The sequence below is a fragment of the Dipodomys ordii genome, unplaced genomic scaffold, assembly GCF_000151885.1.
Source record: "Dipodomys ordii isolate 6190 unplaced genomic scaffold, Dord_2.0 Scaffold103, whole genome shotgun sequence".
NCBI classification, from domain to species: Eukaryota; Metazoa; Chordata; class Mammalia; order Rodentia; family Heteromyidae; genus Dipodomys; species Dipodomys ordii.
In genome coordinates, this window is record NW_012267319.1 from 1,529,467 (window position 1) to 1,541,708 (window position 12,242).

General features: G+C 57.5%; 1 protein-coding gene across 2 annotated transcripts in view; it reads right to left on the reverse strand.

The window, feature by feature from the left end:
* Tmprss2 (transmembrane protease, serine 2) overlaps positions 1–11,692 on the reverse strand; it is a 23,824-nt gene extending 12,132 nt beyond the window's left edge. The window contains exons 1-5 of one of the 2 annotated variants that reach the window (XM_013027332.1): positions 11,612–11,692; positions 8,757–8,979; positions 5,164–5,250; positions 4,219–4,335; positions 499–625 (exon numbers count right to left, since the gene is read on the reverse strand). In XM_013027332.1, coding sequence (XP_012882786.1) covers positions 499–625; positions 4,219–4,335; positions 5,164–5,250; positions 8,757–8,979; positions 11,612–11,626 — 569 coding nt within the window. In that variant the 5' untranslated portion in view covers positions 11,627–11,692. The other variant, XM_013027333.1, reaches the window with a different exon arrangement.
* Positions 11,693–12,242: the final 550 nt, after the last annotated feature.

Sequence of the window (12,242 nt, forward strand, 5' to 3'; positions counted from 1 at the left end):
TCAGCTCAAGGCGAGCGCTCTACCACTTGAGCTACAGCGCCACTTCCGGTTTTCTGGTGGTTTATTGGAGATAGGAGTCTCACGGTCTTTCCTGCCTGGCCTGGCTTTGAACTGCGATCCTCAGATCTCAGCCTCCTGAGTAGCTAGGATTACAGGCGTGAGCCACCAGCGCCAGGCCCTAGGAATTTCTTAAGTATAATTCTGAGGGTCGCTTCTCTCCCCTTCAATGGCCCCACAGGAAGGCAATGAGCAAAGACTCAGCCTGAGCTTAGAAGCTCATGGGCCAAGGGCCCCCCTCAGCCCCCAGGTTACACCCCCGAGGGAGGATGTTCCCAGGGAATCAGGGAGCAGAGGGCCAGGGTGGCAATGACCCTGGAAGAGGGCAGGGTGGCGGGGGAGGGGGCAGAATGGTGGGGAGGGGGTACACACAAGGCTCTGGGAGACACCTGCGTCCGACTGCCATGAGCCAACACGGCCTCCAGGGGGCGCGGTACTCACTGATAGCCCATGTCCCTGCAGGCCGCCCGGGCGTAGGTGCTGGTCCAGTCGTCTTGGCACACAGGGTACCAGGACTTCCTCTGGGACGAGTAGACCTGAAGGAGGAAGTTTGGTCCGTAGAGGCGAACTGCATGACAAGCAAGATTCCTGGTGAGTTTTGGGCCGTGGTCCCCACTGCTGGGGGAACCCCGCGACTCCCGGCCCTGTGTCACGCAGAGGCGCTGCAGCCACGGCCTGCTGCTGCTGCTGCTGCTGCTGCTGCTGCTGCTGCTGCTGCTGCGGAGCACTACGCGGGGCGCAGAGCGTGGACGCTGCCAGCACGCTGTGCGCCCATGGCGCGGTGCCAGCCTCGCACACGAGGCCGAGGGGAGGAAGCCACGCAAGGCCCACACGTGGCCCGAGTCCACACTTACGAGAAAATCTAAGAAGGCAGGAAGGGGCACGGAGTCCCTTGGGGGGGACAGAAGATGGAGGGGGGCATGGAAGCCCGTGCCCGCCACTGCATGCGGCCGCCACCCGCGCATCTGGGGTGCAGACAGGACAGCCTGCCGGGCTGGTTTAACACTGACTAGGGCAATGGTGCAGAAGCTGCCCCTAGAATCCCCCGGGCATGATCAATGATCAGGACTCAGGCATTCACACGCGGGGACATGGCCGGAGGACACTCGGGAAGGAACACGCGGGCGCGGCACCCCGCCTCTGATCATATGAAATCATCTTAATCAAAACGAACTCCAGGAAATGGAAACAAGAGGTCTTTTCTTTTTCTCTTGTTTGTCCATTTACCTGTCTCTGGGTAGGGGAGAGGACAGGTAGGGAGGACACAGAATGGAGGGACAAAGGGTGAACAATGCAGCAGTGGTACTCACTAGACACTCTGGAAAAGGAATTATACAACTTGTGACTGGGGGAAGGGGGTGGGGAAAACTAGGAGAGAGAGAGGGCAGGGGTGACACTGTCCAAGAAGAAATGTATCAGACCGGACTCACGGAACTGTGACCCCTCTGTACATCACTGTTTTTGTATGTTTTTTATTGTAAAAATGCTGTGCAGAGGGGACACAGTTACATGAGCAAGGTACTGAGTACATTTCCTATTGAGCATGGTTGCCTTTGTTTCCCCCACCATCCCTTCCCTCCACCTCCCCAACTCCCTCTGCCCCCGAACAAGTTGTACACCACTTTTATAATAACAATAAAAATTAAAGATTTAAAAATAAAATAATTTTGGGGGGGTCCGGTTGTGGGGCTTGAACTCTGGGCCTGGGCGCTGTCCCTCAGCACTTCAGCTCAAGGCGAGTGCTCAACTGTTTGAGCTATAGCGCCACTTCTGGCTTTTTTTTTCTTTTTGCTTATGTGGGGCTGAGGAGTCGAACCCAGGGCCTCAGGCATGCAAGGCAAGCGCTCTACCACTGAGCCACCTTCCCAACCCTAAAGTAAATTTTTATAGAAAGAATGAATAAGGTGCCAGGCGCTGGTGGCTCACACCTGCCATCCCAGCTGCTCAAGAGGCTGCATCCAGAGATGGAAGCTCAAAGCCAGTGGGGATAGGAAAGGCCATGAGACACTTATCTCCAATTAAATAACAAAAGGCTGCAAGCGGGGCTGTGGCTCACGGGGTAGAGCACTGGCCCTGAGCACTCTAGGACAGCGTCAGTACTGGCACCCGTAAATAAATCACTAAATAATCACAAGTTGTGAGGGCACCTGGGTCTGAGTGTAAACGCTCCTACACAGTGTGCTGAGTTCTGGGGGAAGACAAAGGGTAAACTGAGGCCTGGCCCGCCTCCCATGCCACACGCTGGGGCTGAGGGCGCCCAGTGCCCTGGCAGGGACAGAACCCACATAACCTGTGAGGCCTGGCCACGTGTTACCGGACGGAGCAGCCTCTGTCCTGCAGATGGACCACGGGGGCTGGACCACGGGGGCGGGGACTGACTCCCAGTTGAGGGAAATGAGACCCCGAGGAATTCTAAACGCAGACCAGTGTGGGAGAAGCAGGCTGGGACGGCAATGCACTATGGGGTTCCAACCACAGAACATTCTGGAAAAGACAAAACTCTGGAGACAGTAGACAAGCCCGTGGCCGCTGGAGGCTGCGGGGCAGGGTGGGGCAGACAGCCAGAGCACAGAGGTTCCGTGCAACAGATGTGCCAGCAGGGGGAGAGCAGAGCCGCAGAGCCCGGGGCCATCTGGCTTCCCTCAAGGTCACCTTCAGAGATGACTAGAAAGTGGAGAAACACCGTGAAAGCTACGAGGAGAGAGTGCCTCCCACCTGTTAGACGACCAGTCTAAAAAGATGTCAGCCAGAGGCTGGTTACTCTGGAGACTGCGAAAGGTGGATTGTGGTTGGAGGCCAGCCCAGTGCGTGAGCTTCATCAACGCAGTGGCAGGGCCTGCCACCGCACTCGGGGCTCACGAGAAGCTGAGATCTGGGGGATCGTTGTTCTAAGCTACCCTGAGCAGATAAGTCCAAGAGACTCCACCTCCAGGGAAGAGGCTGGGTGCCGTGAGGTGCTGCTCTCGTGCCAGCATAGCCGGGAAACTCGAAACGAGTGAATTGTGACTCAGACATGCGTAAGACGCAAGAAGACACGAGCTCACAAAATACCAGTGCGAATCAAAAAAGGGAAAGGCGCACATGCAGCACTTACATCCCGAGGGAGGGAAGCGAGCTGGACAGCGAGGGTGGAAAAGTGAGAGGCACGCGTCACAATAGTAGTTCTGAAGATCAACCTAAGAACACACCAGCAGATACGAAGACACACTCGAGCCCCAGTCAGACAGCGCGACGCCCTGACCACACAGAAGAGCACACCGCACCTGGGCCTCGCACGCTCACTCTCCCTCTCCCTCTCCCTCTCTCTCTTTCTCTCTCTCGCTCTCTCTCTCACCATTGAGGCAGAGGCCGTGGCCATCAGACACCTGGGGGGGCGCGCTTGGAGAGAAGCTAGCTGGGGACACATATTCAATCAGATGAGCGGGGCCCAGGGTCTCCAGGGAGACAGGGTCACATGCGCACACATGCGCACATGTGCACAGAGCACTTGAAAGCTACCAAAAGGACCGATGGTAAAATTCTCCCGCCACAAGCAGGTGAGTGCCGCTCCCGGAGGGCTGCACCCGCACCGAGAACCAGCGCCTCGCGGAGCTTTACCTGTCACCTAAAAATAAGACATTGAAAGCCAGGCGCCTAGGGTTCATGCCTGAGAGCCGCTGAGGAGGCTGAGATCTGAGGATCGAGGTTTGAAGTCAGGGAGGCAGGAAAGTCACCAAATCATCACCAAAATAGCCCTAACAGGAGGGTGCAGCTCAAGTGGTAGAGTGCTAGCCTGGAGCAGAAGAGAAGTGAAGAACAGTACCCCGGGCCTGAGTTCAAGCCCCAGGCCAGGCACAAAGATAGATAGATAGATGATAGATAGAGATAGATAGAGATAGATAATAGATAGATAGAGATAGATAGATAGATATAGATAATAGATAGATAAAGATAGATAATAGATAGCTAGATAGATAATAGATAGATAGATAGATAGATAGATAGATAGATAGATAGATAGATAGATAGATAGATAGACAGACTGACGGGAGAACTGTAGACTCCCCGTCCCGGGACTCTCGGCAGGCCCCTGTGGCAGTCAGGAGGACATGTTGGTCTGGCCTCTCCCCCCGTGCTGTGTGACCCTCTGGGCCGGGGCCCCACCCTCCCAGCCCCACTCACCGCAGCGGTTCTCGTCCTCCCCGTTGGGGCAGTGGGACACCCCGTCACACCACAGGGCGGCGCTGATGCAGGTCCCCGAGCTGCCGCACTCCACCCCCGAGATGCACCGGTTGTCCACTGGCAAGGAGAGAGGAGGTGCTGAACCCCACACCGCCCCGGGCCCCCAGGAGGCCGCCACCCGTCCTGGAGCTGGGGTGCGGGAGGAAGCACCCCTCTTTTGTCCGCTGAGGAAGGGGCGTGTCTCTGCCCCCATGCACCGCCCGCACCGTGGGGTGGCTGCTGTGGGGGTCACCGCCGTGGGCTCGCTGCTTCCTGGGGCCTCGGTGCCAGGCACCGCCCAGGCAGAGGGCAGAGGCCCCAGAACCACGTTCTGTGCTGACACCGGGAGGGAGGGGCCTGCCTGCCCAAGGCTGCCACAAGGCTGGCAGAGATGGGGGGCAGGGAAGGGGCAGGGAGTAGGTTACCCCAAGACAGGGCAGGTCACACAGCGCCATGCCACGCATGCCCTGAGCACCAGGGAAATCCCGCACGCTTGCCTCCTGTGCCCCCACCTCGGGAAGAGCCCGCGGCCCCACTGGCTAAGAGGACACACAGGGAGGGCGGGGAGGGGGCGATGGGAGACCACGATGCCCACATGGCCACAGAGGACACGGGAGAGAAGGGGACACAAGGGGAGAGAGGAGAGGAAAAGGGGGAGGGGAGAGGGGGGACAGACGGGAGGGAAGGGGAGAGAGGGAGAGGAGGGGAGAGAGAGAGAGGAAGGGAGAGAGGGGAGAGGGGGGACAGAGGGAGAGGAGGGGACAGAAGGGAGGGAAGGGGAGAGAGGGAGAGGAGGGGACGGAAGGGAGGGAAGGGGAGAGAGGGGAGAAGGGGTGGCTGGTCTATGGGGAGGGCCCCACACAGGGGTTGGGGTCACACGGGGGGATGGGGGAACCCCACACTTACAAAACCTCCAGAGCAGGCCGGCAGCCAGCGCAGCACCCACCAGGACCGCCACCAGGGCCAGGGTGACGCACAGCGCTTTCTTCGTCTCTAGGAAGAGGAGGAGAACGGGCCCCATCAGGCCCGGGAAGGACGATGGGCTGGCTCTCAGAGGACAGAGCCAGCTGGCCGCAGGCTCACTCCACACCCCGGCTGGGAACCCCAGTCAGAAGAGAAGGCGCCGAGCGCGCCGCCCGCTTGGCCTGGTCTTGGCCACCATCTCTGGCGGGGTAGAATCGCCTAATGAAAGTGGACTCCACTGCCAGTACCTGGCCGTGCGTGGAGCTCTGGCTCCGGGAGCAGTGGGCCTGGAGTGACAGGCAGCTGGACTTGAACTCGGGGCCTGGGCACCATCCCTTAGCTTTTCCACTCAAGGCTCTAGCCACAGCTCTACTTCCAGCTTTTTTGGCAGTTAACTAGAGATAAGAGTCTCATGGACTTTCCTGCTCAGGCTGGCTTTGAACTGAGATCCTCAGATCTCAGCCTCCTGTGTAGCTGGGATTTACAGGTGTGAGCACCAGCACTCAACAATAGTTCTATTTTGGCTTGTATATTCTTCTTGTGGTGCTGGTTCAAACTCAAGTCCTCACACCTGCTAGGCAAGCACCCTGTCTCTGAGTTACACCTGTTATATACTTCTGAATGTGCCTCTGAGTTACACTGTTATATACTTCCAAATGTGCATCTGAACTTGAGGGAATTGTCATGCTTTTTTAAAAAAAAAATTTTAACAACAGCAGAAAGCCCAAACTCTCAAAACCAAGTTCACCAGAGTTGAGCTCTTAAAAAAAATGGTATCAGGGCAGAGTGTGGTGGCACACACACATAGTCCCAGCTACCTGAGGGGCAGAGGCAGGAGGCTAGGGACCGGAGGCTGGCTCCCGGACAGAGCTAACAGGAGAGCCTATCTGAAAAGCAAACGAAACGCCAGTGGGGTGGGGAGGAGGAGGCTGAGTGGAGGGCACCTGCCTGTCAGCTCAGTGCTGGGCTGAGCTGTCCTCGTGATTGGCTATTCACACTTCCATAAATTCAATGAAGCGTATAACTCCAGGTGCGCTGCAGCCCCGGGCGGCCAGCGGACTAGCACCCTGGACTGGGCAACCCCCAGAGAAAACTCCAATTGCTGCCCAGAGTCCTGCGGGGCAAGGCCAGCCAGGGAGCCACGGCCTAAGGAGCAGAGAGCTCCCGGTGAGGCCAGAATGAAAAAATAAAGTCATGTAAAGGACGAAACAATCCGGCCAAGGATAAATGAGTTGGAGGACCTCACAGGTTTTTCACCAGCCCAAAGCATCAGGTCTGGCCTGGCTGCTCAGAGCTGAAGCCGGAAGACGCACCCCAAGTCTCAGAAGACAGGGCCCGGCCGTGGTTCGGGAGGTAGAGCACCTGCACGCATGAGGCTGCGGAGCTGAATTCTCAGGAAGGGTTCGGGTGGTGGAGGTGGACAGGCCGGAGTCCCGGGGCTCCAAGCCTCACCTCTCAACGTGTCTCCACCCCTGGTGACGTCTACAACTGCTCTCAAATCACTCTCCTGCCCGCGGGCACTCCCAGGGGAGATGGAACCTGTCCCCTGGGCCCTCTGCGCCCAGCCCGGGCTGCCAGGGGAGACCACAGCCACTGAGCCGAGAACCAGGGCCAGGAGAGACTTCACCAAAGCTCAGCTGGGGGTGGGGGGCTGGCGCAGTGTCCCGGGCAGCAGGACACAGCCCTCGAGAGGCGGCTGGGAGGAATTCCAAGCGGCCTCTTTGCCCCATACCAAGGGCACTTCTCTCCAGGAACGCTTTGCTCCTGGGGCAACTCTTCTGCATGCCATTTTATGTGTGATCAACTGAGGAGGCTCGGAGGCAAGCACCTGCCCGCGTGCTGGAGGCCGGAGCCCGCAGTGCCCCAATACCTCGCCTGCTGAGTTCAGGCCCACTTCACCTCACTGGGGGTAGGGGGGTGGGGTGGAGGGGAGCAGGCATCTGTGGTGCTGGTACTAGGTGCTTGAACTCAGGACCTAGGTGCTGTCCCTGAGCTTTGGCGCTACCATTTGAGCCACACTTCCACTATCTGGCATTGTTTTATTCTAGTTAATTGGAGATCAGAGTTTCATGGACTTTCCTGGCTGAGCTGGCTTTGAACTCTGAGGCTCAGATCTCAGCCTCCTGAGAGGCTGAGGTTAGAGGCGTGAGCTGCCAGCACTGGGTTCTTAGAGTAAGTGGACAGGAGGACACCCTCTCTCCTCTGTTCTGAGACCTGACGTGGCCCTGGGGAGCTGTGTGGAGGGCTGGCACAGGCCGCCGCTCCTCCGTCTGGCCGGGTGTGGTTCACCAAGGCCTCTAGTGGCTCTTGGCCCTCTGCCCCCCAGGACTGGAGAATCTGAGTGTGGCAGATGCAGGTGTCAGAGGTCCAAGCCTGGCCGGTCAAACGAAACATCTCCAGGGCTTGCTAGAGCAAATGGATTAAAAGCAAAAACAAACCACCACTTACATTCTAGTGGGGACTTCTGAAATGATAGCTTGGAGAATAGTTTCAAAGCTAAAGTTTATACTTGCCCAATTTAAGGAGAGAGAAGGAAGAAGGGGAGGAGGAGGAAGAGGAGGAGGAGGAGGAAGCAGAGGAGGAGAAGGAGGAGGAGGAGGAAGAGGAGCAGGAGGAGGAGAAAGGAGGAGGAAGAGGAGGAGGAGGAGGAGGAAGAGGAGGAGGAGAAGGAAGAAGAGGAGAAAGAGGAGGAGGAGGAAGGAGGAGGAGGAGGAGGAGGGGGAGCAGGAGGAGGAGGAGGAGGAGGAGGAAGGAGGAAGAGAGATGGAGGAGCCACTGCAGGGTGAGAGAGGGGAGCTGCCACACAGGTGAGTGGAGATGGCCGCAGTGGATGTGGGAGGCGGCTGCGTGCTGAGCTGGCTGCGGGGAGGACATGGAGACGGTTTCTCCACTGACCCCTCACTGTGTGGCCAGCACAGACCCCGTGCCTGCGTCACACACGCAGACCCCGCAGCAGTGACGTCCCCAGGTCCCACGCCTGGGCCGCGCCCAACTCTGAAGCCAGCCTGAAGGGAAAGCCAGCACCGACACTGCAGACATGGAGACCGAGGGACGGAGAGGAGGGAAGGAAGAAGACGCAGGACTGGAGTGAGTCCCAAAAGAAATCCAATCTTCCACCTGGGTTCTCTAGCAGCGGTGAGAGCGCGCTAAATCTGCGCCACTCGCTGACCCCAAAGCAACGTGACTGTGCGTCAGCCGACTGGCGACCCTCAGGTCCCCGCAAGCCACACACACGTTCCCATCATTTATTCCCACCCAAGAGTGCTTTACCAGTTACCAAAGAGGATACATCCGTGAGCCACGGACAGAGACCAGGACTGACAGAGGATCCGCGGCCAGCCAGGCGGGGCTGCACGGGAGGCAGAGGTCTCTGGGGCTGGAGGGGACACGAGGCCCGCAGCCCCTCCGCGGGCCTCAGGCAGGCTGCACCCCTGTGCCGGGCCAGTGAGAGAGCAGGTTGAAGCAAGAGCCCAGTGCACAGGGCAGACCCAGAAACCAAGGTCCATGATAGGAAATGAACACGGAAAAGGTCCTACTTGAGGCGTACACTGCTCCTGAGGGCGACGGGGGCTGCGTGCCGGCGGCCGGGCTGGAGGTGTACGTGGGCACCCTCGGGGCATACTGGGGGACGGGGGACGGGTAGTATGAAGCCGGGAATGCCACGTAGGGACTGGGAGGCGCAGCTTGCGGCGGGGGGTACAGGTGCTCCGGCTGGTACCCATGGTTTTCATAGAAAGGTCCGATACCCGGCGGTGGCCCCTAGAACAGGTGGAGAGAGGACAGATGACTTAAACCTCTAGCTCCGCCTGCGGGGTGAAGTTTATAACAGCACGCGACACCCCACAGCTGCAAACTGGGCTCTTACAATTTTGCCAATTCGTTAGTTGCCAGATCACAGCTCTGAACTCCCCAGAATCCTCAACTGACCATGGGTTTGGTTTGGTTTTTCGCTTTAGTTTTTCCCCCCTTCTTGCTATTTACTCTTTGAAATGAAGAAAAACAGACAAATATTGGGGTTTAGTAAAGAGGAAAAAAATAAGAGTTACAGGAACCAGGCAGGCTAGTGAACTGCATGTCTGTCATCCAAGCTACGCAGGAAGTAGACACAGGAAGATCACAGCTGTAAACCAAGCCAGGCAAAAGCACAAGACCCTGCTCCAAAAACAAACTACAAACAAAACGAAAGGACTAGGGGTGTGGCTCAAGTGGTAGAGCACTTGTCTAGCAATGCAAGGCCAGCATTCAACCCCCAGTTCCACAGACAATACTAAGGAGGAGGAGGAGGATAGAAATAAGAACAATGTAGCAAAGTCTTGGACTAGAACCCACGGAGACCATCTCTTCCTGGAGGGGTGGAAAAATGGACATCTGGAAATGGACACCCGAAATCTTGGTATAGGATAGGACAGGACAGCCACGAGTATTTCTTATCAGCTTCCTGACGCCCAATTCTGCATGGCCTATAAATGATACTACAAATATCCAAAAAGAGCAGCCTCTCCTCCTGCTCTTCCCTCCGGGACTCTCGGGCAGGTGGGAAGGGTCTGTCGTGAGCCAGGGCCAGCAGAATTTCACCGAGGTCCAGAGTAGCTAACGCCTCAGCCCTCACTTGGTGCCTGGCGCGGTGTTCAGGACGGGTATGGAGCTTGACCACGCGTCCCACAGTGGCTGCAGGTGCGTGAACGGCGTCGTGAGGCAGATGGCAGCCGCGACACTGCTGCCTCTCCTCTCTGCAGCCCTGCCCTCATTCACCTGCCTCTCCCGCCCAGGGTGCTGTTGGCAGTGCTGCTGGAGTCAATATCCTTACACGGCTTGTGTCTGTGCCCAGGGCATAGATTCTGCCCTCCCCGCGGAATTTCTTTCTGGGTCAAAGTGTGTTCGCACAGAAGCACAGACGCAGCAGCCCGGCCCAGCAAGGTGTTCCCGGTTCCTGCCCGAGCCAAGGCCAGCCTCTCCCAAAGCCCCGGGCCCACAGCCAGCAACTCCATTCATTCACTCTTCCATTCATTCACTCATCATCGTATGTAAGTAGTTGTGCACAGGGCATTTGAACGGCGTCTAGCCTTCCATCCTCCTCCAGCCCTCTCCACCCCATTCCTCTCCTGCATGGCCTAGTTCCGTTTTCACCTAGGTGCTTTGAACATCATGACCACAGTGTCCCGCCTTCCTCCCTTATTAGCTATTCCTCCCTCCTTTTTGAGGGGGTGGGGCAGGCTGGGGGCTTGAACGCAGAGCCTGGGTGCTGTCCCTAAGCTTTGTGGCTCAAGACCGGTGCTCTATGACTTGAGACACAGCTCCCTTCCAGCTTTTGAGTGATTAACTGGACATAATAGTCTCAGCCTCCTGAGTAGCTAGGATTAGGATCTGAGCCATTGGCGCCCGGCCTCCATCCTCCTTTTGTATGCCTCTCCTCAGCCTCGGATGGACACCATGTCGGTCCTCATCTCTGTCCTCATGAATCCTCTTCTGCTCAGTTTCTACTCTTGTCTCTTATGGTCTCACAGACAACAGCAACAAAGTTGTTCTCCTGGACAGACATCCAGAGGAGAGGATGAGGAGCTTCCCGTGGGCCCTCCAGGAAATGTGATTATTCGAGGCCGGGTCAAATGCAGACTCCTGGGTTCACCTGTGCATAGTATCTCACTCACACTATCCTCCAAAAGCCCAAGGATTTCTACCAGAAGCCAGGTTAAAGGAAAAGCAAATGTAGTCTCTGATCCCGATGAGAGCAGCAGAGGTTCAAAGTCAGTGCGAGCCCCTGGCCTCTATCCAGACAGTCAAACAACGCGCCAGCCCGCCCGGCCGGGCCGCCCCGCCCCGCCACTGTGCCCGGGAGAGTTCCTGCCGTGCCCCGACCAGTCAGAGGGAAGTGAGAACCGGTGGTGCCTTTTCCTGCAGGATCTGGGAACACATTTTCACTAAGCATGGAGTTGTACTAAGTGCACTTTCTTCAGGCATCAGATGAACACCCGTTCAGGAAGGACAGGAGACCCAGACTGGACTTCCCTGGGGGAGAGATCTGGGGACAGGGACAATGGTTTGCCAGGCAGGTCTGCCCGGCGCCTCCTCACGCGCGACACCCCCCAGGCTCTCTGGAAGCACCCTGCCCCCTCCCAACTCTCAGAGCAGGAAGAGAGGTGGCCCAGACACAGACTTTTTACCCAGCAGTGAGGCCTTCCAGTTCCTTCCATGCAGGCCTGGCTTCACCCCAGCCACTGCTCCTGACCACACCTTGCAAACCAGTCTCACACACACACACACACACACACACGCACACACACACACACACACACACACACACACACCTTGGCTGTTAAAAACGCTGACCAGCATGCCCTGTGGGTGATACCAGAGAACAGGAGCTGAGCTGAGGTGATCATTAACCACTTACTGAGTTTACCGCCATCCTGGGTCGCGCTGCAGCAGCAGCAGCAGCATCAGGGTGAAGACGTGTCTCGGGCTCCTTGAAGCCAGCCTGGAATTAAAAATCACAAGACTGTGTCACATTCCCACACTGGCTAGCTTTTAAGATCCATCTGGAAAGAGCTAGAAAACTCGTAAAGGTTGCCTCTCACCAGAGCAAACTGCGATTCTGCCACTGACCTTGAGCCCGCCCCCCTCCCTTGTCCTACAAAGCAGGTCTGTGCCACCTGGCCTAGCCGGCCTAGACCTCTGCTGCCAGGCAGCCTCGCCCCTGGGGGTGAGGCCCGGCTGCAAGTTTAACTACTCTGTCCAAGAGAAAACCTGACCTTGAAGAAGGTCAGCGCCCCAACAGGAAGAGCAGCCCCCAGGGGAATGTCCCCGGCAGAGCTCAGGTCTCCAGGACCAACTGCCCCTCACCAGGGGCCATGGCTTCCCCGAAAACTCAAAAAACAAAAAGACACCAAAACCAGCCAGGCGGATGGCTCGGCCCGCCAGGCTCGCTGCCGAGGAGGCTGAGCTCTCGCGGTGAGACACCAAAGCCACCCTGGGTAGAAAAGTCTGCGAGACTCGTATCTCCACTCCGCCAGCAAAACATCTCA